Source organism: Lycium ferocissimum, chromosome 9 (genome assembly GCF_029784015.1).
Source record: "Lycium ferocissimum isolate CSIRO_LF1 chromosome 9, AGI_CSIRO_Lferr_CH_V1, whole genome shotgun sequence".
NCBI classification, from domain to species: Eukaryota; Viridiplantae; Streptophyta; class Magnoliopsida; order Solanales; family Solanaceae; genus Lycium; species Lycium ferocissimum.
The window spans coordinates 11,108,699-11,136,424 of NC_081350.1; the positions used below are offsets into that span (position 1 = coordinate 11,108,699).

At 35.3% G+C, this 27,726-nt stretch overlaps 3 protein-coding genes and 1 long non-coding RNA gene across 7 annotated transcripts; 3 read left to right on the forward strand and 1 right to left on the reverse strand.

The window, feature by feature from the left end:
* The first annotated feature begins 404 nt into the window (after nucleotides 1–404).
* Nucleotides 405–10,226, forward strand: LOC132029625 (ATP-dependent zinc metalloprotease FTSH 4, mitochondrial). Of its 2 annotated transcripts, none has more exons than XM_059418910.1 (7): nucleotides 405–716; nucleotides 2,401–2,488; nucleotides 3,855–4,118; nucleotides 4,455–4,700; nucleotides 4,789–4,922; nucleotides 8,045–8,521; nucleotides 8,932–10,226. In XM_059418910.1, exons 1-7 carry the CDS (start codon nucleotides 690–692, stop codon nucleotides 9,856–9,858), a joined length of 2,163 nt encoding a protein of 720 aa, XP_059274893.1. In that variant the 5' UTR covers nucleotides 405–689; the 3' UTR covers nucleotides 9,859–10,226. The 2 variants fall into 2 exon arrangements, with proteins under 2 accessions (XP_059274893.1, XP_059274894.1); XM_059418911.1 differs by having other exon boundaries at nucleotides 406–716; nucleotides 4,798–4,922.
* Nucleotides 10,227–14,085: 3,859 nt separating this feature from the next.
* On the forward strand, nucleotides 14,086–19,810 carry LOC132029627 (putative uncharacterized protein YDL057W). 3 transcript variants are annotated; one of them, XM_059418913.1, is made up of 8 exons: nucleotides 14,163–14,239; nucleotides 15,744–15,792; nucleotides 15,886–16,004; nucleotides 16,694–16,776; nucleotides 17,407–17,528; nucleotides 18,468–18,632; nucleotides 18,921–19,014; nucleotides 19,206–19,810. In XM_059418913.1, exons 2-8 carry the CDS (start codon nucleotides 15,762–15,764, stop codon nucleotides 19,450–19,452), a joined length of 861 nt encoding a protein of 286 aa, XP_059274896.1. In that variant the 5' UTR covers nucleotides 14,163–14,239; nucleotides 15,744–15,761; the 3' UTR covers nucleotides 19,453–19,810. The 3 variants fall into 3 exon arrangements, with proteins under 3 accessions (XP_059274897.1, XP_059274896.1, XP_059274898.1); XM_059418914.1 differs by lacking the exon at nucleotides 15,744–15,792 and having other exon boundaries at nucleotides 14,086–14,239; XM_059418915.1 differs by lacking the exons at nucleotides 14,163–14,239; nucleotides 15,744–15,792 and having other exon boundaries at nucleotides 15,904–16,027.
* Nucleotides 16,791–17,227, forward strand: LOC132029629 (uncharacterized). The gene is made up of 2 exons (XR_009407882.1): nucleotides 16,791–16,954; nucleotides 17,009–17,227. It is a non-coding gene; the product is annotated as an uncharacterized LOC132029629 (long non-coding RNA).
* Nucleotides 19,811–20,139: 329 nt separating the features above from the next.
* On the reverse strand, nucleotides 20,140–22,713 carry LOC132029626 (UDP-sulfoquinovose synthase, chloroplastic). Its single transcript, XM_059418912.1, has 2 exons — nucleotides 21,623–22,713; nucleotides 20,140–20,757 (listed from the first exon to the last, which is right to left on the reverse strand). Exons 1-2 carry the CDS (start codon nucleotides 22,664–22,666, stop codon nucleotides 20,356–20,358), a joined length of 1,446 nt encoding a protein of 481 aa, XP_059274895.1. The 5' UTR covers nucleotides 22,667–22,713; the 3' UTR covers nucleotides 20,140–20,355.
* Between the last annotated feature and the right edge of the window lie 5,013 nt (nucleotides 22,714–27,726).

Sequence of the window (27,726 nt, forward strand, 5' to 3'; positions counted from 1 at the left end):
AATTATAAAATAAATGTTAACTAGAAAATCATCGATAAATGTGGTGGAATTGATAAAATTTCTCTGCCTTAAATTTAGAGGCCTTGAAATGAAAAGAACTCTCTATAGAAAATGCCTTTCTATTAATTATACGTGGCACAAATCTAAATTAATTAAATAAACTAATGAATAAATATCAGATATCGAATGATTATATCACCAAAGAAAATTAAAGAGAAACGAGTGGTAGTATGGGTAATATAGATATTTCAAGACTGCCTTTCCCTACACTTTTTTTTATTGTTATGTAGGCCTTTCAAGACCTGACCTTTTCTTTGATGTAAAATGTAACAAAATCTAGAGGTGCTCTTTGGCGCACGCTGTACAAGTAATTAAGCCCCAACTACAGTCTTCCCTTCTACCCTTTCTGAGATATTACCAAAATATTGTTTCTTTTTCCATTCCAAAAATTCTTCATTTACTTATTTATTTTTATCAAACACTATCAACAAATATTTAACTATTTCTTGTGAAGAAGAAAAAAAAAAAAAAACAATCAACCTCCCCTTTTGCAGTCTCTCTCCATTTTCGATCACCAAAAGAATTGAGAAGAAATCATAGTATAAGCATCAAGAAACTAAATAGAGATTCAGTTTTTGAGAGACAGGTGAAAAGGGGTTGAAGAAAAGATCAATCTTTATTGCTTATAGATGGCTCTAATGCGCCTTCTCACACAGGTTTGTTGTTTCACTCTTTATCAGATCTTTCATTTTCAAAGATGTAATCTTTATTTAATGGGGTTTCTGTTATTTTTATTGGGGTTATTGATAATTGGAGATTCTTGTTGTTTTTGGTTATAAAAACCCTAAATTGTTACTCTTTTTTTTTATCTGTTTCTAAGATTAGAGATTTTGACCCTTTACCTTGTAGATAAAGATTGGATTTTTACAGAGTAATTAGCCACTATTTTGGTTATATTTTATCAATGTCAAAGTATGATGTTTCAAGCTTGTGTATCTTTACTTTGGTTGTTGTTATATTGTGTTATGAAACTGAAAGTTTGGTTTTTTATGTGTATAATTAGCTTTAGATTGCTCCATATGTAGCTTTACTTTGGTTGTGTTATGAAACTTAAAGGTTGGTTTTTATGTGTATAATTAGCTTGGATTGCTCAATATCTAGCTTTACTTTGGTTGTTGTTATATTGTGTTATGAAACTGAAAGGTTGGTTTTTTGTGTGTATAATTAGCTTAGTTTGCTCAATATATAGCTTTACAAAATCCATATTGCACCTTTACAAAAATTGGATTTTTCATATTAATTAGCCACTATTTAGGTTGTATTGTGTCAATTTCCAAGTATGATGTTTCAAGCTTGTGTAGCTTTACTTTGGTTGTTGTTATATTGTGTTATGAAACTGAAAGGTTAGTTTTTTCATGTGTATAATTAGCTTAGATTGCTCAATATGTAGCTTTACTTTGGTTGTTGTTATATTGTGTTATGAAACTGAAAGGTTAGTTTTTTCATGTGTATAATTAGCTTAGATTGCTCAATATGTAGCTTCACTTTGGCTGTTGTTACATTGGGTTATGAAACTGAAAAGTTAGTTTATTATGTGTATAATTAGCTTAGTTTGCTCAATATGTAGCTTTACGAAGTCCATATTGCACGTTTACAAAAATCGGATTTTTCATTGTAAGTAGGCACTATTTCGGTTATATTTTATCAATTTCCAAGTATGATATTTCAAGCTTGTGTAGCTTTACTTTGGTTGTTGTTATGAAAGTGAAAGGTCGGTTTTTTATGTGTATAATTAGCTTAGATTGCTCAATATGTAGCTATACTAAGTCCATATTGTATGTTTTAACTAGTTCGTTTAATACCAGTGTTCTATGTGGAAAAAAAAAAAAAATCTTAAACTGTAAAAAATGGGTGTATTGTAATTTGGCATTTATCTCTAAGATTAGATATTTTTTTCCCTTTCCCTTGTAGAAAAAATCGGATTTTTACAGAGTAATTAGCCACGGCTATATTTTATCAATTTCCAAATATGATGTATTTTGAGGCTCAAGATTGAGTAGCTTTACTTTGGTTGTTGTTATATTGGGTTATGAAACTGAAAGGTTGGTTTTTTATGTGTATAGTTAGCTTAGATCGCTCAATAAGTAGCTTTACAAAGTCCATATTGCACGTTTACTAGTTGGTTTAATATCAGTATTCCATGTTCTATGTCAGAAAAAGAAAGAAATCTTAAACTGTAAAAATAGGTGTATTGTAGTTTGGCATTTATCTTGTTATTTGGTGTTTTTCCCGTTACGCTGCTCGTTTTCTTTATGAGGGTTTCGTAGTCTTCTTCTTGGTATGATGGTTTTTCTCCTTGTTCTCCTCTGTTATGCATTGAATTTTACTTTTATTATACAGGTTGAAAGGCAGCAACCTCAATTGAAGCAGCTAGGCTATTTACTGAATAGAACCTATCTTACATCTGGAAAGGCGACCGGAGGTGGAGGTATGCTCTAAAACTTTTTGTACTCATGCAGTGGAGGCTTGTTTCCTTTTTTTTTTTTTTTTTTTTTTTTTTTTTTGGAGATAATAGTGTTTGATGGTTGACAAATATAAAAATATTGAATGGTTGGCTTCATGGAATTATTGCTTGTTATTTGTACATAAATTTCACCTAGATGTTTCTGGTATCAACAAAAGTCGAGCCTCCATATTATTTAAACCGAACTATGGTCCTACCTATAATGACTAGAACACCATAGATATCCTACACTGATAATTATTCTCTAGACCATACTAGATTGGGTTCTACTAGCGATTTAGGCAAAACTAATCAATTAAGAAAAGGTTTTCACTTTTATATTCAGAGTTGGTATACATTTAAAACCAATACAAAAGTGAACAAAAATGTACTCAAATAAGAGTCTTCAAGGAAAAGCCTTGAGGGATAGCAGATTTAGAATTAAGTTGCAGCACAAAATGGAGTATGGTAGAATGTGAAACAGAGAAACAGTATTTGAGGTAAAAAATTGAGCAACTTCAATGATGAAGATATACTTGACAATGTTGGTAGGTAGAAGAGTGGCATGGAATCCTGATGTGGTTGACATACGTTTGAAAGGGATATAAAAAAATTATCGAGGTGGAAATAGGTTTTACCTTATATATACCTGTTCTGACTGCTTTCACTTAAAGATTTCTGGCAGCTCATACTTATTTAAAAAGTAATAATTGGTACCACACAGTAATTGAGAAGTGAGATTTCTGGTGAAATCTGTTTACAGTGTCGGCCTCCTTTGCTGCATGTTGCTGAGAAGAATTTTGATTTGTACTCTAAATCCAGTTATGATATCAAAATGGATAAATTTTCTGATACGTGGTTTCATAGTGTTGGCGTTGCCCAGATTTGGCTTCATAAGATCTTTCTTGTGCTTACAAGAGAGTTGAAAAGCAATTTATGAGTAATATGCTTTATGAAGATGAAACTAGCAATCTCTTGAGTTCTCTAGACTTCCTAGTCTTTTGAACCTGTGAATGAATGAAGAACTCATCTCCTAACATGGTAACCTCTGCATCTTTTGGCAAATTGCAGACAAATAGCTGACATTTAGACTTCCTGACAGTTTGTTGATTGAGTAAAATGACATTGAATGTTGCAAGTTAAAAGTTTTAATCCCTAAAGAACCTTCTGGCTTCTTCTGGTTTAATCATTTTTGCATCACCTTTCTGAATGTTTGCGTTAGACATTCTGTTTCATGTAATAATAGGAGATGTACAGTTATGTGATAAATTGTCTTTCTAAATTATACTTACCTTGCTGACACCTGGGCAAAGCATGTTGTAATCCTCTATTGTGTCCCTTATTTGTGCAGTACATGGAGCTGCAAAAACCAAGGGAAGGTTTCGGTCAAGTTATGTGGGCAGCCTGGCCCGTCGAGTACGTGATACGGAAGAAGTTACTGATGCGGCATATCTGAGAGAGCTATATCATAAGAATGATCCAGAGGCAGTCATAAGATTATTTGAAGGTCAACCTTCACTTCATAATAATCCAGCAGCACTCTCAGAGTATGTTAAGGCACTGGTTAAGGTTGATAGATTAGATGAAAGTGAGCTGCTCCGGACATTGCAGAGAGGTGAGACCTAATAAGAGAGTCTATCTCTCATTAGCTTGGACTGTTGATTTGGCTTGGCTTTGAGAATTAGTTATTTTACATACTCCCTCTGTCCCAAAAAGATTGACTTAGCACAAAGTTTAAGAAATAAAGGAAGACTGTTGAAATGTGTGGTCCAAAACAAGCCTTAGATATTTGTGGGGCTGTAAATCATCTCATAAAGTTAAATTGTTTCTAAATATAGAAAGGGGACAATCTTTTTGGGACAGACTAAAAAGGAAAGACTAAAAAGGAAAGGAGGACAATCTTTTTGGGACAGAGGGAGTACTAATTAGTGTCTGGCTAGTGGTCTCTCAGGTATTGGTGGTTCTGCTAGCTCTCATGCAGTAGAAGCAAATGTAGGAGCTCTTTCAGCTTTCAGGAATGTTGGCAAAGCTACGAAGGATGGTGCTCTTGGTACTCCTAATGCTCCTATACATATGGTGGCTGTTGAAGGGGCTCATTTCAAAGAACAGTTGTGGCGTACATTCCGTGCTCTTGGTATGGCCTTTCTCTTGATTTCAGGTGTTGGCGCACTCATTGAAGATAGAGGAATCAGCAAAGGTATAGAAGCTCTGTAATTTTTGCTTATTCTTTGTTCAGGTGATATTATTTTTGTCAATCGAAGTTATTTTTTTGTTAATGATGTTAGTTGCCTCAGGACTTGGTCTAAATGAGGAAGTGCAGTCGACCATGGAAACCAATACAAGATTCGCTGACGTGAAGGGTGTTGATGAGGCGAAAGGGGAGTTGGAAGAAATTGTTCACTATCTCCGAGACCCTAAGGTTAGTTAATATGGGAGGTTTATTAAGTAACCACCAAAGCAATATATTCTCCTGTCAGCATCAAATTTGAATTCAAAATTGTTTTATTTGTGTCGATGTCCATTTAGTTCAATTAAAGCAATGCTGGAAGGCGTGACATTACAGCTGAGATTGTGGAAATGCAGGACCCAAGTATATCCCTTCTGACAGTGTTTCCTCTACACTTCTTTTATTTTGATCTGCCCCTTCCCACCAAAAGTTCAATGAAAGACAGTGAAGGAAGATGGAAATGACCTGAGAACCTGACAAGGATATGTGACCTGAGAACATCAGTTCTCTTTTGTTAGTTATACGTACTAACTCTACATTTTTCCTTTTTCTTATTAAAAATGAATATGCAAATTTGCAGCATGAACTTCCTCCCCTCATTGTGTGGAAAAGCTTCTGAAAGTCTATCATTTGTTAATTATATCCCACTATGTTAGGTATTTGGGAAAAAGGCAGGATAGAAGCAGAACTGACAACAATTATAAGGGTTCTCTCCCTTGAGTTCATACGTAGCTTCTCATCATTCCATTCCTCAATTGGATTTCCACATGGTTGAATATTGAAAATTTCAGTTATCTGTAAACGACCCCTAATCCTATTTTTGTTGAGAATGATAACATTTAATATATAAACAGCTATACTACACAAGCTGTGTAGTCCCCCAGAAGAAAAAATAGAATACAAGTAACTTCCTATTTGTATGTCTTCTTATATACTGTCTAGATCTTTTTTTTTTTTTTTTTTGGTAACAGGGGAACCTGCAACTGCTACCTTCGGGTGTGCACAGGGTAAACCCCGCTCCTATGCAATAGCCCGCAATATACTGTCTAGATCTAGAACATACTAAATATTCTTGTTTGCACCAAAAATAATAAATAGCTTTTTGACAAGGACAAAATGCAGTAAATAATAATAATAAATGGCTAAACAGTTCATCTTCAACTTCTGAATGATGCAGTGTTTGTCTTCAAAACATCTCTGATTCTTTTCTCTCCAAACAGTCCCCGAAATACATGCTGCGACAATCCTGTGTCTCGTTTTCTGAATGGTTAAATACTTAAATTGCCATCTCTGCTCCAACTAGTTAGCACATCCATTATACTTCCTGGCACCACCCACCTAATTCCCCTCAATTTGAAAATTTTGCATATCTGATCTGTCCACTTACAATGTTAAAAAAGATAGTTGATTGTCTCTGTCTGCTCTCCATAGGTAACATCTGGAGCATAATTGGGACTCCCTTTTTATCAGATTATTCTGCGTCAAAACTGCCTCTTTGGCCAAAATGACCCCCAATTCTGATTAAATGGAGTTAGAATTGGTTGGGCAAATGGTTGTCAAATCAGGGTATCCAACAAATATCCAAAGATCAATGCTGAAAATCGTGTTTTTCTATAACCAAAAAAATTTCCCGTCCCAATTGGTCCACATGTTTGAAACTGGGGGGAGTATGCGCTCGTAACATACACGCTTGTATAGAATAGGACTCCATCTCATATGGCTTGTTGCTTAGATTTATGGTTTCTGCACCATACTAAATGATTGGGTTTATTATATAGGGTGGAAAAGAGCTTACCTTGCTCTACAAGCCGAGTCTGACGAGCCATTTCCGCTCCCATTTGACTAGTAGTAGTTAGGAGTGGTGATGCATCCAGTTAGCTTTATCTTATGATGACATGGAAGTAACTCATAGAATATCCTGATAGGGCTGAGAAAGTTGATGAACAAACCTAATGAGGGTAGGACAAGAAGAAGTGAAGTAACCAAAAGCTTCTCAAGCATGTTTGAATAGTTGTAGCTTAGTGTGGCATACATGGGTGTAGTGTAGTGGTCAATGAAGCTGGAATGGACCATGGACCAGGGTTCAAAATAAGGAGTAGTTGAACGTGTAGGAGATAATACTAAAATAATTGTCTGAACTGGTGGGACCTAATACTTATGTACCCGAGCTAGCCCTCTCTCTTCTGTACGCTCTCTCTCTCTAGCAGAATGGTGAAATTTCAGCTTCTGAATTTCGATTAATTGAATCTACCACTCCGGATATTATTCGGTGCCGTTCCATATATTATCCTCTTTAAACTGAGCTTATTGCTATTGATTCAATTATCCCTATAGGACGTGGTGGATGAGAATTAATTAGTCTGCCTTTTTTTTTTATTGACAGGAAAAACATATAAGGAAATGGCTCCATGCTCTAATTTATTATTTTGAGAGCATTATCAAAGTGTTTCAAAGGTGGGATTTACTTGATGTAGGTCTGTCTGTGCCTCTGTGGCCTAGATCAACTTAAGTTAAATGAAGCAAAAACACTTGGTGAATTCCCATCTGTCTAAGCTTTGGGGACAGAGTTAATCGATACTTGTGTTGCTGGGAGGTAGCAAGTACCCAATGGATTGGTCGAGGTGCACACAAACTAGCGAGGACGATCGTGATATAAAATAGTTGTAGCTGAGTGTTGGTTGACAGCTTTCAGTTAAATTTTTTGATAAGTTGGTAGCTTTCAGTTAATTAGGAGAAGTATTTGATATGGTACTATCTGCTTGGGAGTTGAACAAGTTGGGTCTGCCACATAGCTGAGCGACATGAGGACTTGGGTTGAAGTCAAATTAATTGCTTAGTTTGGTCGTTATATTTCTTTTTCATGAATAGTTTTATCCAAAACCAAAAACAAGTATGATTAGGACCTACCTAATTCAAATTAGGACACCATCATGATCAGATTTATGCTGGTAAATTCTCATATTTTTTAATTTCATTTATTTTTTAGGCTGAGCGACAATACTCCTAGGGCGTAAAAGAGGAGATAAACTAGTATAAGAAGGCTTTTTAACCTCTCCGGTTCACCTATTGTCAACTTCTCTTAAAGGAAAGCTGGTGACAATTCCGATTTTTGCTCACGTTGCGTCATACCAAAGTTTTCAGGTTGTTGGCTAATATATGACTTTCTACTTTGGTTGGTAATTGCATTATGACTTTCACCTGTGTGTTTATTTACCATCGTCCTTTTTGCTCGGGGTTGACAGCAGCTTTTTTGATGATTTGCTTTAATACTGTGAGGTAGATGTTTTTACAGTTACTTATTTTGACATTTGCAGCGCTTCACTCGTCTTGGTGGGAAGCTCCCAAAGGGTGTGTTACTTGTTGGTCCCCCTGGAACCGGGAAGACAATGTTGGCAAGAGCTATAGCAGGAGAAGCTGGGGTTCCCTTTTTCTCATGCAGTGGCAGTGAGTTTGAAGAAATGTTTGTTGGTGTTGGAGCACGGAGAGTAAGAGACCTTTTTGGAGCTGCTAAGAAACGATCACCCTGCATTATATTCATTGATGAAATTGATGCCATTGGAGGAAGCCGTAACCCAAAGGACCAGCAATATATGAGGATGACCTTGAATCAGTTGCTTGTTGAGCTGGATGGCTTCAAACAGAATGATGGAATCATTGTGATTGCCGCCACTAACTTCCCAGAGTCATTGGATAAGGCACTGGTGAGACCTGGACGCTTCGATCGCAACATTGTTGTCCCAAATCCTGATGTTGAAGGTCGGAAGCAGATCCTGGAATCTCACATGTCAAAGGTATTGTTTCCAGGTCATTGGTCTGATGAACTATTTGTAGATACACAGCTATTCTAATGCTTTCTAATAGTTGATAGATTTTCCTTACGCCTATATCTCTTTTAGCATTTTAGACGAGAAATTCGTTAAGCATGTGCACGTCGTTCTTCCTTTTTGCTATTGGTGAATATATTTTCATTGACCTATACTGTGAATCGATCAAATCGTCTGACCTGGTACAATTAAAGCTGCCTACTCTTGAAGGTTTCCCGTTTAGATGTCTTCCGATGTCTCACCTTTGTTTCCCCAAGCATGGTTGATTTTGACCATCTTTCTCAGCTGGATTGCTAACTGCACATGCAACTGCAATTCTCAAGGGTTTTATTTAGCATCATTTCTAATCTGTGTCAAAAACACTTCCTATCTGGCAGATTGTGAAGGCAGATGATGTCGACCTTATGATCATTGCTAGGGGGACTCCTGGATTTTCCGGTGCCGACCTTGCCAATTTGGTTAACATTGCTGCTGTGAAGGCTGCAATGGAGGGTGCCAAAGCGGTAAGCTTGGGTGATCTAGAGTATGCTAAGGACAAGATCATGATGGGAAGTGAGCGGAAATCAGCTTTCATATCCAAAGAGACAAGAAAGCTTACAGCCTATCATGAAGGTGGCCATGCTCTTGTGGCTATTCATACAGATGGGGCTCTTCCAGTTCACAAGGCAACCATTGTTCCACGTGGAATGGCTCTTGGTATGGTTGCTCAATTGCCTGAGAAGGATGAGACAAGTATGTCCCGGAAGCAGATGCTTGCTCGCCTTGATGTTTGCATGGGTGGCCGAGTTGCTGAAGAGCTCATTTTTGGTGAAAGTGAAGTAACTTCTGGTCCTTCTAGCGATCTCAACCAAGCAACCAAGCTAGCCAGGGCCATGGTTACAAAGTTTGGTATGAGCAAAGAAGTGGGGCTTGTCACCCACAACTATGATGATAATGGGAAGAGTATGAGCACTGAAACAAGGCTTCTCATTGAGAAGGAAGTAAGAGAATTACTTGAAACGGCTTACAACAACGCGAAAACGATTCTCACCACCCACAACATAGAGCTTCATGCTCTTGCCAATGCATTGCTTGAGCAGGAAACAATGACCGGAAACCAGATAAAGGCCCTGCTTACCCAGGTCAATTCTCAACACACAGCGCAACAGCAACCTCAATTAGTCACAGAGGAGAGCACATCAAAATCAAATCCAACTCCTCCATCAAACCCGACTGCTGCTGCAGCGGCAGCAGCTGCCGCAGCCGCTGCAGCTGCGGCCACTGCTGCAGCCAAAACCAAAGGCATTGCTCCTGTAGCATCTTAGCATGGTAACTTATTGCTAGCTTTTATCAATCCATGTGCATATAGTGGCTTATTCTCGTGCAAGGTTTCCATCCTTTAATTGTTGAATCTCTATCAAGAAGGTGATTAATGTATGGAGGTGAGTGTAGAGGTCAATAGAAATAGTAGCAGATAAATGGCATATCAATGTTGTCAAAGTGTGTCATTTTTAGTTGCCCTATGACCTCTTTCTTCTGGTGTTATAAGCAACGTAGCTGACATTACAGATATTAGTTTAATTATCTGCAGACTCATTGCCAATTTGAGTTGGATAATTTTCATGAGTATATTGTAAAATTTAGGAGTGTCAGAACTTAATAGTTTTCCAATAATGCAATTACTGGTTACTTACCTTTTCTTCTTTGCTTTTGGAAGCTGTTTAGGAGTTTTAAGTGACGTTCGATAGCAGTTTTAAAGTGCAGTATCTTTTTTATGACATAATTGTCATTTGAGGGATAATGTGTTTTTTTCTTTTTCTTTTTGTGCCTGTAATGTGGTTTTCTCGACAGTTTTTAATTGTTTGCAATCTTTAAAAACTGATGTGGTAGAGGTTTTTTATGTTATTCTAAATTTCTAGAAAAAAGTTCAGGAATCAAAGTTACATCTGCACCAAAATAAGATGCTTTGATAACTTAACTTTTTCAGAATCAGATTGTATGTAAACTTTTCACTTTGGTTCATAAAATTATTTTATGTTGCATTTGCAAAATTATTACTCAATGCAATACCGTTTGATGTGATAATGTGAGCTTTTCTCGGATATATCATACACCAAACAACAGTAGGAACTACGAAGCATGTCATAAAAATGTGAACTCCACGTTAAGGGTCCTTCGATACGCGGCTAAGTTATTTCGGGATTATAGTCATGGAATTATTGTTCTTGGACGAATTTATCCCGCCTCTTAGGCGGGATAAGGTACACCGAGTTTGATGGGATAAGGTGGGATATACCGGAATTAAGTTTGAGATTAATTTTATACTCTGTTTGGTAGAAGGTATTCTAGCAAATAGAGTATGCAATTAATCCCAAACTTAATCCGGAGATATCCCACCTTATCACGATACCAAACGATCCCTAGCTTTACCGTCAAAATAAAAATATCAACGATGAAGGAATCATACTTTACAAAAAGTTTCTTGCCGAATACTTCTAAAATTTCAACTTTGTTTGAATTCTTTTCTACAACAACATACCTAGTGAAATCTCACAGTGTGTAGTCTGTCTTATAAAAAATATAAGGAAAAACGTTCGAAGGGGATTGACTTTTTTTTTTTTTTTTTGATAAATAAGTAAGAAGGGGATTCACTTTTAAACCTCATATTTTTACAAATGCATTCTAATTACTATATGTAATGCCTACTTAGCGGTTCTCCATCATTTAGAAATTTGGTCTCATCTCTTTTTTTTTTTTATAATTTGGTTATAATTCTTACCCCAAAAAACTTTTATTTTGTCTTTTCAGCTATTGTTTGTTTTTCTTCCTATTTTATTACCTAGGGAGAAAAGTTTAGTACGTAAAGCAATAGCATTTCTCCCATGCAACAATCATATGAGAGCAATTTAATTGTTTTACCTTTAAATTTCACTTGCAGTTACTCTTATAAGATTGTTGTATCCTTTGATATCTTCGGTGCTACAATAATGTGAATAAGCAAAAGCTTCTAGACCATTTGTATATTTTTACTTAAAAATTGAACTACATAAGAAAGCAATACATGATAAAGTTTATTTATTGGTCTTAACTGCTCTTCTTCTTTATAACATGTTTCAGGATTCAGATGTTTTTTCACAATGCAAGAGGTAAAAAATCTGGAAAGATTCTTCACTAATTGACTGTTTTCACAACTTTTCTTTTAGCTATAGTAATAGCTTAAAAAAATACAATTTTTAAAATTCCACTTGCAAATCTTTAATGTAAAAAGGGAATTTTAGTAGCTCAGTTGCTGAACTTTCACTTTGTTATTGAGGATTCGATTCCCCCACCTGGTAATCCGGTCCCCCTTTTCCCCATCCCCTATGTAATAAAATAATTTAAAACAGAAAAATATGTAATAATGGATTTAAGGTGCAGATTTTGAGGATAAAAACGCGGCATTTATAGGGCAAAAATGTTTGTTATAAGCTTGGGCCTCCTTGGCCTTAAGGAAATCGGCCCACCAGAAAGTCAAGTAATTGCACGGTTTGGCATTCAAATGGACTGGCCTAATTTTTGCCAGGCAATTTGCAGGATTGTCCTTCGCTGGGGTTGATCTTTAATTTTTGGCCTTCGCTAAAAATTCTTTGATTTCGGGTTCGAACTCTCGCTCAGTCAAAAATTTTAAAAAAAATCGCAAGGTACAGTTTGGATTCGCAAGGCAGAGTTTCGCCTAAGGCAGAATTTTGGCTTGAAGGTAAAATTCTGCCTTAAGGCAGAGTTTTGAATGGGCAAAATTATGCCTAAAGGCAGAGTTTTGCTTGCGAATCCCAACATCTGCCTTACGAAAATTTCTTCCTTTTCTTTTACTGAACTGGGGTTCGAAACCAGAACCTCGGGGTATTAGGCGAAGGGCAAAAATTAAATACCACTAATTTGAAGGACAAAAATTAAAGACCACCCCAACTGAAGGACAATCCGCGCAAGAAAAAGCTTTTTGCCCTTTAAATGGGATGGTCTTTAATTTTTGTCCTTCAAAATCAATCTTATGTCGGGGCATAAGTTTTTTAAGAATGTTGGCATAACTTGTACTCCCTTTGTTTCAATTTATGTAAACCTATTTCCTTTTTAGTCCTTATCAAAATGAATGATCTCTTTCCTAATTTGAAAACAAATTCACTTTATGAAATGATTTACAGCTACACAAATATTCAAGACTTATTCTGAACCACAAGTTTTAAAAGTCTTCACTCTTTTTTAAATATCGTACTCAGTCAAATGGATTCACATAAATTGAAATAGAGGGAGTAGATATTATGATGCGTAACTTATGCCCTTATAGGTACAAATTCGATTTTGAATGATAAAAATTAATGCCAGCACAAAATATGGAAAAAGTGCAAATGATCCGCAGAAAGTTGGTCCAAATTTGCTGGCCCACTTCAGCCATTTTCTAAGGGAAACAAACAAGGTATATTCTATGTTATTACTATCTTGATGCACAACTCCTTCCCCTTAGAATAAGTAAAACTCTTACTTATAATCTTACCGGCTTCAAAGACCAAAATAAAGTTTACATTTTTATAAATGGTTTTCGAATATTTCTTAAAATTAAGTGGTGACTTTGAATGTTTTCAAAACTAGAGAAAACATTGCCATAAATTGTGAATTAATTTTAATCCGTTGAAGATAGGGTGCGACACCATTTATTGCTCAGTTAGGTGATGAAGAACCGAGAAAGTCATACATCAGTATGGAGTTTCAAACACTTAATAATATTGCGTTTAAGTTTTATCTTGAATATGTAACTTTAGTGTGACTTCGGCATACTGAGAGTTCGCAGCTGATGAGATTAAAGATAATGATAGTGTGATTCTTTTACTGAATAGTTGTTGGTGTACATCAATGATTTTTTTTTTTTTTTTTGTAATACCACCATAAGATGAATGATCTCAAATAAATTCTCCCAAAAATCAAATGTAGTAAATCTTATACAAGTGAAAAACTGATGGCCCTCATTGGCATATTAAATCAGGTAAAGTCTTAATGCTATTTTAAATATTTCTATTGCTTATAGAATTATTTTAATAGTTTCTATAACAATTTCTTCAATTGAAAAAAAGTTTCCAAAACTAAAATCAATAAGAATTACCTAAAATCGACAATCAACCACTCGACCTCGCTCTGACACATTCGTTATGGTTAATTCATATCCCCTTTTCTTTTCTGTGATTTTGCTTATTATACCTGTTGTTGTAGTACAAGAACTGGTTGTTACTCAAGAAAGATATATTAATTAATTAGACAATCAACTAAAAAGGAAAATTTCTTCTAAAAATATAATCAACTACCATGCATTCTAAGAAGTTGTAATAATAAACTTTGAATAAAATATATAAAAAATTCATTATATAAAGTTAATGCCTTTATTTAGCGTTTCTTTATGTTTTTTCTGTTGGATGGACCAAATCTGTTTAATTTTGGCAAACTTAAAGGATGATATGTGCTTAAATGTAAATTTAAAAGGATAAAAATGAATGGACCTCGAACATAAAGGATACCCCCCTTTTCCTTTTGTGAACATTATTATCAGAAACAACATAGATTGCAGAGAGGTGTAACAAATTCAATTTCTCTTACAATATAAAAACAACAAAAATATGTCATACATATGATAATCTCTTCCCCAAACCTTTGATCAGATGGCTTCAATTCCCAATTTGCAAGGTAAACACTTTACTATACAAAGTAACATAAAATGGAACATAAAAAAGTTCATCTTTTGGATCATCAAGATTCAAAAAGAGTTCTTTTTTTGTGATTTTTGTATGGGGTTTCTTACATTTTGTTGAATTTGATGATCTTTAAATTGGTTTTGCTGAGGATAGAATTTTTGGGTTTGGCCATTATTGTATGTAAAACACTCCCATTATCAAGTTTCAGTATAGAATAGTGAAAATTATATCAGTTAATTGCATATATTTCTTCTGATGGTTTAACAACTGCTACTGCTATGCCTGAATTCAAAACTAGTTGAATCCTCAATATTTATTCCACTTCATTTGGACCCGTTTTAATTCATGGTTTCAAAAAAAAAAATTCTTTAAATATTGTATTATTGGCTGAAATATTGCTTTGTTGCATGGTCATAACCTAAGTTTGCATTGTGGAGTTGTCATACAACCCAAAAAGAAATATCTAGGTGGCCATATTTACACGAAATACTGTTGAATGAAATATGAAGAAAAGATTTTTACTTATGTTTAGAGGACCTTATGGTTATTGGCAGTGTTATCAAAAGCGAAAAGCGCAAAAAAGCTCTAAGGTCAGCTGGGGCTTTAATGAAAAAAGGCGCAATGGTGCAAAAAATAAATTATATATATTTTAACCCCAAGACTAATAATAATAAGCATGAATAACAAATATATGGACAAACAAATTGTAAAAACATAACGATAAAGTGAAATATCAATTATCTAGTGTCATCTCTTCAAGAGAGGCTCATTAGCAAGGAAAAGTATGTCTTAGAGCCTTGATGATGACACTAAAGCACACACTGAGCGAGGCGAAGCGCTCAACATATTTTGAGCCTTGCTTCAGGGCTTAAGCCCGCCTTTGACAACACTGGTTATTGGGCAGGCCATTGTGACTTTCAAGTTCTGATAAATGCAGGTTCCGATCGTTTTATCCATTTTTAACTCCTAAGGGAAGAAAATATCAGCAGTAGATGTGAGACAAGGCAATAAAAAAGAAGTCTTTTGCGATTTGATAAGTTTTGACTTGGGCCATCTTTAGGCATAATGTGATTATTATCTAACTGTAGACATTTTTCAAAAAGAAAAGAATAATATTAAAGTTTTGTATATGAGTTTAACACTCCCTCGGTTCACTTTTACTTGTCCACTTTACTAAAGGTAGATTTTCACTTTTACTTGTCCGCTTCAGCATATCAAGAGAAAAATAATCTATTTTTCCTGTTTTGCTTTTACCCATAGCATTAATTACTCATTTCAAATCATTGTTTGAAGTCCATTAGAACTATGCCCCGATTGATATGGGTATCATGATAAATTATGCACTTCATTTATTATTTCTTAGGGGTGTGCAAAGTCCATAGTGGACAAGTAAAAGTGAACGGAGGGAGTAGCAGTTAATGGATGTCAATCAAGGATGCTGTAGTTTTGATAACCTTTCATTTATCTATGATGCTGTGATATTGTGATTTGTGCAGGAATTTTAATAGCGGTTGATGAATGTTAATCAAGGATGCTGTAGTTTAGGTGTTCTTTCAATTATCTATGTCCTATTGACTATGTCGGAATGATGCCAATGTTTTGTTTTTCTCACCCTTCGTTTTTCTTTTTCTTCCACAGGGACTTGGCATAAGCGTGTGACAGTACAAAACAGCCATGGTGAGGAACTTGTGGGCGTGCTACATGAAACAAATTCCCTGGAGCTTGTAATTATCTGTCATGGTTTCAGATCAACGAAGGTTTGTTACAATAACTTGAACACGTAAGAGTTACAGTTCCTGTTTATGTGGCTAATTCGTATTGTTATTTGTCTGTTTTTTGCCGACATGTTGTTCTGGGTTGATATAACTGTTTTTGGTGAGAAATAGCTTGAATTTGGTATTAAATTCTTTTAGGAACTTCTCTTTGCTATAACTGAGTGTAGCTGAATTCGTGCTGAGAGAAACATTCTCTTGCTTCTATAATTTACCCCCCCCCCCCCCCCAAAACACAAAACACACACACACACAACACCCCCAAGAACCTATGAATTGCAGCCTAGGAGATATTTCGTGTATCAGTGCATCTACTTGGCCTTGTCTATGCCATTACTTTTATTGGCTGCTAAATTACGTTTTCAAATATTTGAATCTAGTTTATGGTTATTGTTGTGTATCAGTGAATCTAGTTTTCAAATATCTAAAAAGATATGCTTATTGTTTATTTACTGAGATCCAAATTCATTTAGAGATTCTGCTTGAGACTGGACATATGGATCAAAGGCCTAACTGGGCTGAATATTTGCCTTTCTACTTTATTATGCAACTCAGTCCAGCAACATCCCACTCTTTGGCTGCTCAACTGTTTTTCATTGTCTATCGTACAATTTATGGAGATTGATTGGGTTGACTGCTAATAGTTGTATTTATTAATTTTGCTTTAACTTCAGGATCGGATCCCCATGGTGAATCTTGCTGCTGCTTTTGAGAAAGAAGGAATTAGTGCCTTCCGCTTTGACTTTGCAGGAAATGGGTATGTTCAAATACCAAAGCCAATATGGGAACCTCTAGGTTAGCAAATAAATAGAAGATAGGGGGGGGGGTGCGGCACCCTGTGAACTTTATTCTTCTCCTACTTTTGGAAATGGTTATTGAATTCTCTCCCTTCTGGAAAGATGAGGAAAAACTACTAGGAGTACCTGTTCGTATAGGTTATTGACAACAACTAAATATATATGTATCTGGAGGGTAAAGTGTTCGTATAGGTTATTGAGAGAACTAAATATATATGTATCTGGATTGCTGCTGCATAAGCATATGGACTAAAAATACATTTATTGAACTTTCATACATTTTTTTGTTTTTTTTTTTTTTTTTTTTTTTTCCTTTTCACTTGCAAGTATTAGGAGCTGCTCGCATACTTTTCTTATATAGTGTTGTGTCATATACACTACATTGCACCTTCCAGCTTGTTAAATTGGAATCATACAGATAGGGTGCTGAGAGATAAGTCTTCTCTTCAAGTATCTCAGGATTAAACTTGACTTACGTTACTCATGGGATTATATTCTCTATAAAGACAATAATTTCTAATTTCTAAATAGTATGAACACAGGAAAAAACAATTGAAATGAACTACTGAAGACTCTATTTTTTGTGTCAGTGAAAGCGAAGGTTCCTTTCAGTATGGTAACTACCGTAGAGAAGGTGATGATCTTCGTGCCATAGTTGAGCACTTTCATGAGGAGGAGCGTTTCATAGCAGCAATAGTTGGTCATAGCAAAGGTATAGACTTTGAAAGCCATCTTATGTGTGATCTTATTGGGGTTCTTTTAGTGGTTTCAGTACTTGCGGGATTATTAACAGTACCTTTTGCAAGCATCGGCTTGATTTGATAAATTTATATGTTCAAACTCAACTTTTCAATATTGTTATTTCATTATGAGCTTTTCAATCATTGAAGAAGGATTTCCTATCTAAGTAAATAGTTCTCTGTTAGAATCAAATTATGATTGCGGATTTAGCAATTTTAGGTTTACTGTTATGTATATTTTGAATTTAACTTTGACAAATAACAGTAAATGTTGTCAACCTACGTGTTTCCACCCCAGCATTACATGGTCCTGCTAACCATTGATGTCTATGATGATTTTTTTCCTTTGTCCATAATCTACTTTGTAGGCGTCTGGACATAAAAAGTGTGTTATTTGAAAAAAAAAGTTAAAAAAGGGTATTTTGGAAGTTGAAGTTGTGTCTGGACATGTATTTAACTTGAAAACAAATAGAACTTTTGTGAGTTGGAAAAGAAATTCACTTGAAAAACTGATCACAGCCATTTTTTCAAACTTGAAACTCATCTTCAATATTTTTCCAAAAAGACTGGCCAGTGGTAAAAACCAAACGCTGTTTTGATTTTTCTTTTTTTTCAAAAAGAAGCAAAAAATATTTATTGGCAAACTTGCTCTAAATTTCTTATTGGTTAGAGTTGCACAAATACTGAGTTTTCATGATAGTGATGTAATGATCTCTCAGGCCACTATCAAATCAAGAAGCAAAAAATATTTTCTTGTGCTACAATTTGACTTATATCCACTTTTTATATAGTCAACACATTCTGTGGCTCAATCAAGTTTTAGTAACTATCTCCTGCTTATTCCTCTGCATATTGTACCACCGCTAATATTCTCGCCGAAAGTGTGTTTTTTCGTGATAAATTACCTACAGGAGGAAATGCTGTGCTCTTGTATGCTTCGAGATACAGGGATGTACAAACTGTCATCAATATTTCTGGCCGCTTCAATCTTGAGAGAGGCATAGAGGGTCGCTTGGGCAGAGACTTCAAAGAAAAGATAAACTGGGATGGTTTTATTGATGTTAGAAATAGAAAAGGTATACTTAATAGCCTTCTTTTACATTTGTTCTTCATAATTGACATATTTTTGTCCCATTTTGTGTTGGATGTTCTTTGGTTAGGCTAAGAGTGAGTTCTGTTTTCTATTTTCTATTCTGATACCCCTTACGTGCATAACACACTTTAGGGGGAAAAAACAATGTTAAAACAATCTAATGTAACATCCCGCAGAAGATATGGTAACCCAAATTCCAACTTTCTCAGTGGAGTTTTAAGGTTGCCTTCAGTTGTTAATCCTCCACACTGCCATCTCTTGATATTTGCAGGAAGGTTCGAATATCGTGTCACTGAGGAAAGCTTGATGGATCGTCTAACAACTGATACTCGTGGAGCATGTCAAAGTATACCCAATAGCTGCAGGTCAGGAATTGGTATTGATTATAACTGAGTGATTCTTGGATATTCACGTCATATCTCACTGTATGATACAACCTTTTCAACTGTTGGGCACTAATTCTCTGCGTCCATCATGCGCACGTCTCAGTATGAGGCTGCTTTTGCTTCTTATTGTTTTACAACTTTGTACTAAACCTGCTGGATTAATATAATAGGGTGTTGACAATCCATGGTACAATGGACGAAATGGTCCCAGTTGAAGATGCTATGGAATTTGCCAAGAATGTGCCAAATCATAAATTACACATTATCGAAGGGGCTGATCATGAATTCACCTTGCATCAAGATGAGTTGGCTTCAGTTGTGGTGGCTTTTGTGAAAGCGGGTTTATGTGGAGACTACATGGCTATGCCATCTCGGTCGTGCAAAAAAACAAGTGGAGATATACATTCACGATTTTGATCCAATATCCTTCCGTTGTATACAAGTTTACTATTTACCAACACCAAGTAGACAACAAAATAGCTTGTAAGTGAGCGCAGCCACTGTTGTGACTTGCATCTCACCACTAATGAAATAGAGTTTTTGACGGACCAAATGCCAAGACTCGGGGCATCACATGAAAGTTAGTATTTGAGAATGTGCAGATACTGCAGAGGGTGGGAAAGAAAACAAGAAAAGGATATTATAATAGTAATGGGGGTTGTTTCCTTTCCTACTTTTGCTGGGAAGAACCTTCTTTCAACTTTCTGTCAAATTTTATATCAAACATGATGATCGTTGATTTATACATGAAGCGAAACGTTGAAATTGCTCCATTTTCTGCTGTGTTTCTAAGTCTAGAGCAGCACAGATTGTGCTGCGTACTACTATGGCTTTATTAATACAAGCAAGAACATCATAGGAGACGTCCTAATTATCTCAAGTGCTCATCATTTTCAGCATGTTACAGATTTTGTAACTTCTTTACTTGAATATTATGACTTTATAAGCCAATAAATCGTTCATCTACAAACATAAAACAGTGTCATCTAGAAGTGTAGACCCCATAGGCAACCTCTCTTCAGTCACCATGCAAGCAAAAGCTAATACTCAATGCAGCTGGTAAAAGCCCAAAAAGACCAGGAGATCCGGGAACAGGTCTAAAAATTTGCCAAAACTACACAAGTAATTCACATATAAGTTTCAGGCTTGAACAGGTCACGACTTCCTCGAGTATCTCTTTGCATATGAATACAACAAATTCTCCCAAAAACTATAACACAAGAACATCCAAGGGGTTGTAAAAATACTATAGCTCCTATATAAAATGATGACAAACGAGAACTCTCAGCTTAAGTCTTTCTAGAGTTATGTCTAAGTGATTTATGCTGCAACAGTCTTTGGTTTCGCCCCAATTTTTTTCCAAGAAACGCTAGGCATTATCTGCTTTGTGTCGACACGATCCTTATATTGAACAGCAAAGTTCAGTAGTGAGTCAAGAAGAGAATCAGAGAGGAGGTGTGGTTGTAGACCAAGCTCATATAGTTTAGTATGTTTGGCATTGTAGTAGTGTTCCTCTGCCTCTACTCTTGGATTGGGAACCGATGTGGTCTTCACCTCAAGCCCAAGTTTTGCCCCTGCCTTGGTGACAAGGGCTGCAAGCTCGTTTACTGAAAACTGCTCTGTGAATTGGTTGAAAACCCGGAACTCTCCCGGCTGTGCTGGATTGGCAATTGCAATCTCAACACATTGAACTGTATCTCTGATATCCAAATATCCCCTGGTCTGCAAGACACAATAACATGCATTAGGAAAGCCTGGGATTGACTGAAATGGTAATTGACTTATTGTCAGGGGTCATTGGTCAAGAAGTTTTTAAATAAATACAAACAGTAAGCGGGTCATGAACAAAGAAAATCAAGCCCCATCTAAAAGAAGGAATCCTATCAACTTCACCTTTTATTATTATTATCTAAAGACTATCTATCTGGCCCCTTCTCAGTTCTCACCACTTTTTGCTTTCCCAGGATAATTGTGTTAGATGCATTATATGAGGTGAAATCATCCAATTCATAACACCTTCGATTTGCAGCAACAATCGCCAATTGTACAAAAGTTTATAGTCCCTGGGTTTTGCTAATCTTGGTGCAATGAATTACGATGCAAGAAGGGAGGAAATATCAGCTTGTATTTTGCTGTTGGGGAGAATGTATGCAGAATACATCAACAGTCCAGTGTTTTAAGCATTTCCTATATAGAAGGTTTCTCAGTTCCTTCCTGATTGAAAAAAGGATTTTTCAGTCCCTATATCCGTGTTGAATGGCTACAGTCTTTGGCAATGAAAGAACAAGATGAATCTCAACTCTCTTAGTCTCTTTAGATGAGGTAGTCTATGGATTATGTCACTGATTATTGAAGTTCACCCTGTTTATGGTCCCAAGAACAATTCTTTTTGATAAGTTGGTCCTAAAGAACAAACAACAAAAGCATTAGAGAAGGATTCAATGCATATTCTTTACTTATGCACTTTATAAAAGCTAGAAAAGAAGTTTAACTTGAGTATCTTTGGCCAGAAGCAAATTTTCTCTACTAGTATTAGTTGTGTATTCATTAAAATGCAGTACTACATGGAATGAGAGGAAGTTCGTACCTGCCCTCCTTTACCATACACCGTAAGTGGATGTCCAACAGCAGCCTGAACACAGAACCGATTTAATGCAGTTCCAAATACAGCATCATAATCAAGTCTGTTAACCAGCTCCTCGTGCATTGCAGTTTCATCAGTCCTTACCCCATATACAACTCCCTGGTTCAGGTCGGTAGCTCTGATTCCCCATGCCTTGCAAGTAAAAGCTATGTTGTGGGAATCATGGACTTTACTCAAATGATAGAAAGAGCTTGCTTGTTTGGGATAAGGAAGAGTATCTGTTCTTCCATTATGAGTGATAGTTATATAACCTTCTTCAATATCTATATTAGGGGTCCCATATTCCCCCATTGTCCCAAGTTTGACCAAATGACACTCTTCCCTAAACTCCTTTATGGCAAATAGTACATTAAGTGTCCCTATCACATTATTATGTTGGGTAAAAACAGCTCTTGACCTATCAATCATAGAATAAGGGGCAGACCTCTGCTCTCCAAAATGCACAACAGCGTCAGGTTCAAACGACTTGAAGGCTTCTGCCAAGAACTCAAATTCACATATATCACCAACGAACAGTTGAATGTCTTTTCCTGTGAGTGATTTCCAACGCCTTATGCGGTTATGGATAGATGAGATGGGTGTAAGAGAATCTAGACCAAGCTGGTCATCAAATAGGCGACGGATAAGGTTGTCAACAATGGCAACTTCATATCCCTTTTTGGATAGGTGGAGAGCAGTAGCCCAGCCACAATAGCCATCACCACCAATGACCATGACCTTCTTCCTAGTGGAGGCTCCATCAGTGGTCTGTTGAGATCCAGATTCGTTCTGGGTTTTCGCTTCTTGACTCATGGAAACAGCTGAAGCTCTGATCACACATTGTGAAGACCTTTTCCTTTGCAAACTTAGCTTTTTGAAGGGTGACAAGGAAATTCCCATATTAAAAGATGTTGGAATAGGAGTAGAGCATTGGTTAATTGACTTGAAATGCAGCTTGTTGCTGGAAGAGACATCTAAAGAACAAGTAGTAGAAAGTAAATGTGCCATGATAACCGCCTCGACTTGAGCCTACCAACTATATTAAACCTGCAAAACTAAGAAAAATAGAATCAGAGCAGAATGCGTACTCCTACTCTATCTAGGAAATACAAGCAAAAAGCAAAGCTAGTTTCCAGGAACCTAAATGGAAAAACAGCAAAGTGTCCTCTGTCATGAAACTGGAAAACCAATAAATAAGCAGCAAGTGTCGTCTTAGCATGAAAAATCATTCTGTTATTAGACTTCCCTTTCTTTTTCTGTTAAATGGAAATAGATTGCAATCATAATCTAGAACTAAGGATTGGATGGTTAATACCCTTCTACAGAATTCTTCTTAAAAGAACTGGCCAAAGTGTAACAAGAAAATTATTTTTTGATGACTCAGAAATCCCGTTAGTTAGCTGGACCAACCCCAATTGTGTTTTTGAAACTCGAGGGAGTATGGGCCCACCCCTCTACCCTTTCTCCCACTTAAATACCAGGCTTCAAACCAGTGGAACGAACTCGTGATGTGCGCCAAATCCACATATCCCGCGCTGCATCCTTACTACTGAACCAAACCCTAGGGACAGTGTAAAAAAGTTTGAGAACAGAAACTTTTGACGAAGCACATATGCTTGACAAAGAACGCATGACCATCCTCAGGGAAGGTATTTTTATTTAATCACACAATCAAATTTGGGATAGAATACACCATAGAAAATAGTATTGTGCACCTAAGGGTGCGGCCTAATGATTAATGAAGCGGGTAGAGAACCATGAGGTCTCAGGTTCAAATTTCAACATAGGGAAAACCAGTAGGTGATTTCTTCGCATTTGTCCAAGCCTTGATTGACAGAGTTACTCGGTACTTGTGCTGGGGAGAGATATTACAAGTATTGTTAGAAGGAAAGAAGCATGCAAAAGACAGATGGGCACAATGTCGAACTGGCATGTGAACAATATCCTAGGAAGCAGTTGGAAGATCTGAAAGCGCTTTCCTGCCAGTATGTCCAAAATTTGAAGGTTTAAATAACTTTTTTGATAAATATTGAAGGTTTAAGTAAATTATCAGAATTGTAGTTTTGGGAAATGGAAATGTTGACAAATAATTTTATGATTGATAGTAGAAATCAAATGAGTGAATTTCTTCTCTACGCAGTTAAGAATGCAACAATGACAATATCTCTTCAGAGGTGAGATCATCTCCATCCTACTCCTTGATCACAGCAGGCATCCCAAGAAGATGCACACAGCAAATAGCATCTAGAAACTTTGGCTGATGAAATATCAGTCTGAATCACTACTCGATAAGGTAAATTTGATCAATTGAAAGGATTATTAACACAAACATTTCTTTGATAATTGTGTCTGGTCAAGGTCACAATGAAACTTGCACCACTAATTGAGCATTTGACTTATAACAGCTTTGTCAATGCTCAGCATGAATGTGCAATTAGGACCAAGTAAAGCATCATAGGGGTAACAATACAATAGTTTCACCAGAAGCCTAGTCCGGAAATACTCTGTGATGAAAGAAGAATAGAAAAGCATGTGCATTATACATGTTGAGACTATTTAGTCAAACCCCAAGCCCAGAACAAAATCAGTCCAGCTCCTAGCTCATCAACATCCAGCAACTAAGATTCATCCATTTTAGCATGCCAAGCTCTACTTTTCGGATTCAAATTATAGTTACACTTACTCCTATCAATCAGCCCATAATTACTCAAGTCAAGCAAGTGTACAACACTCTAAGCCAGTAATTAAAAAAAAAAAAAATTAAACAAGTTAACCATTTATTGGGGGAGCTTCCCCTACCCCGCAACCCAACCAACAAAAAAAGGACTATCTACTTTATTTATGACGGTAAAATCAAGAGTTCAATTTGGTAGACATCAAACTAGAAGGGGAAAAATCCAGTTGACTTTATAAGCTAAAAACACATGAAAGCATCACCAAATATTGCAAAGAAGCAACTTCTGCAGCTAAAATGGTCACCAAATATTGGAGCAACCTCAAGAATCAAGAGGGTCACCATATATTGTAAAGAATCAACTTTTAAAACTAAAATGGTCACTAAATATGGAAACAACTTCAAGAATTAAGAGGGTATAAGCAACTTGTACAACTAAAATGGTCACCAAAATATTTCAAGAGAAGTAAGTTGTGAAGCTAAAAGGGTCACCTCGAGAAGAGGGCGATGTTTGCCAGAGATAAAATCCTTAGCGCAGAGAGAGAGAGAGGTAAGACCACAGCTAAGTGTTGGGGCTAAGATTTTCATTTGTCTGGGGAAAGCATCATAGTTTTGCCCAATGGATATTCTTTACATCCCAACATTGTTCACGACAAATTTACAACTTTCTCCCCTACACGGTTTCATTTTGTCACCTGAATTTTGTGCTCTCTTGTAACAAATAAAACGGAAAAACAGACCTCAAGCTTGGCCCTGACAATTTCAGGCGTGCACAAGTAGGCATTTCAATTTATATAAAATTAAACACGTAAATATAAATGCTGACATGACACTAACGTAACACATAAATTATGGAGATGTCTAGATGATCATTTTATAAGTTAGTATTCAACTAACAACGTGCAGACAAATTGAGGTGTCTAGTTATGTACACCCAAAGTTGGAGGACATACTTACCAATTGAGGTCAAATTTAAGGACATGTTTATGTATTATGTCTAAAATAAATTAACGTCTGACATTCAAATTTTGATGGTTTACTATGCTTCATTTTTGGCAACCAAATCTAACAGTCTTTTTCATAAAATAATTGTTGCTTAAATGTGTCGCAATAACACTAGGATAAATACCATGTTTCGTTTCAATGTCAAAATGTGATTAAGTAAAAGAAAAGGAATCCAACGTAAGTTAGGAGCGTTGTGCTAGTTTTTGTTATTGGGAATAAAGAAAAAGGAGGATAGTTTTAGGTTGATGCCAACGTTAGAATAGTTTAATTTATAATGAATTCTATAAATATTGGATTAATTAAGACGTATCCACTTAAGTACGTTTTACATCGGCAAAGGAAATAAATCTTTATAAATAAAATAGAATAAACAATGAGAACCGGCCAACTCCAATTATATAATTTAAATTGGGTGAAAATGATTTTCACCCCCAACTTTGCTTTAAAAATCAAACCCACCCATCCCTCCCCCTCCCCCTCCCCCTCTCAACTTTGAACAATAGACATTCTCCCTCATTTATCCAATGCAATGACTATTTCATCCTTGTTTTTTCAATCCTTCATTTATGTAATACATCTTTATATTATAATATAATATTTATATTTTCAATCTAAATATTTATAAATTCTCATTTAAGTTCATTAACATTATAAGTAGAATACTACTTTTAAGAATTTGTGATAAAATCTAATGCTATTTTTTATGATTGTTATTTCAATATTATATGCATAAGTATGTACATGCATATGTGTATATTTAAGTCTCTCATTATCTATTGTTTATATAAATAAACAAGTGGTTCTCACTAATGGAATATTTCTTAAATATAATAAAATTCATTTACAGTATAAATAAATTATTTTTAAAAATTCGCCTCTATTTTTAAATTATTTTTGCATTACCTGCATAGAAATATATTCATAAAGTTATTATGACCTCTAATTTTTCACCTGTATAAATAAATATTAAAGTTTTGGTTATTTTTAATAAAATTAATTTTTTGTTTATTATGTTAATTTAGATTATTATAGAACATCATTAACTTATATACTCAATTAGTATTTCTCACTTTTTGCTTCGCCTAGAAGATAATATTTTTTTTTTTATAAGAAATTTGTTCCATGAATTAACAAAATAAAAAATACCATGATTTTAAAGAAGTTAAAAACAAGACAAAAGTTGATAATCTAAGGGTAAAATAGGCATTTAAGAAAGTCAATTAGGATAAAGGGGGGAGAATGTCTATTGTTCAAAGTTGAGGGGGGAGTTTATTTTTTAAAGCAAAATTGGGGGGTGTAAATGATTTTCAAGCAAACTATTGATAAACAGTTTGCTCTATGGCTAAATAATGAAACATAGCTAGGGGTGTATCGGTTGGTTCGGCTTTTTTAAATACCAAACTAAATTAATTGTGTCGGGTTTTTAAGTCGATAAACCAAATCGAACCAATTAAAGTTGGGATTTTCAATCTTGGATTTTTTGGATTTTTTTCTTTTCGATAATATCTGCATACAAAACATAACTTTTACATAGAATATTTCTTTGGTCCTAGTAAGGCTATACAAAGTAAACCGACAAACCGCACCAGACCGATAAATCGAGTTAAATCGAGAAAAAAACTCGACTAGTGGTTTGGTTTGACTTGGTTTGGTGTTTGAAAAAAAAAATTGATCATAATTGGTTTGGTTTTAACTAAAAAAAAGTCAAACCGAACCGAACCAACCCAACATTACATGTATTCAATTTTTAAAATATTTTATACATAGAAATATTTATTTATAATTTAATTTATAAATATTTCTTAAATTTTTTCTTAGTTTTGTTATCTATTATCATATTATTTAAGCTTGAACTTAGAATTTTGAATGTCAATAAGTTTTATGTCCTATGGATGTTAGTAACTCAAATAAAGTCCAAACCAAAACCAACTCAATACTAATGCTAACAAAAGAAATTCAATTTACCACTAGGAATGACAATAATGTTGGAAATCTATTCTTTGGTTTTGCATAATTGATTTAGAGAGTGAAAATACATAACTTAAGTTTTTTTTTTCTTTGTCATGTAATTAATACTTATTAGTCGTACTTATTTCAGCATGACTTAATATTTTTAGATTATGGCCATTTTCTTTATGGCTTGTTAATTAGCAATATTTATTTTGATCGATTTTATTAGCTTTTGTTAAGTATTTTAATACAATGTCATCACTCTTCTCACATTTTGTGTTATTTTCTTAAGAAACACCTTAATATATAGTTGTATCTTACTAGGACAAAAGAAATATTTGAAGTAAAAGTTATATGTTTTGTATCAAGACTACTCCGAAAAAAAACTTGAAAAACCCGAGAAATCGAATAACCCGAAAAAATTCGAGGTTGAAAAAAC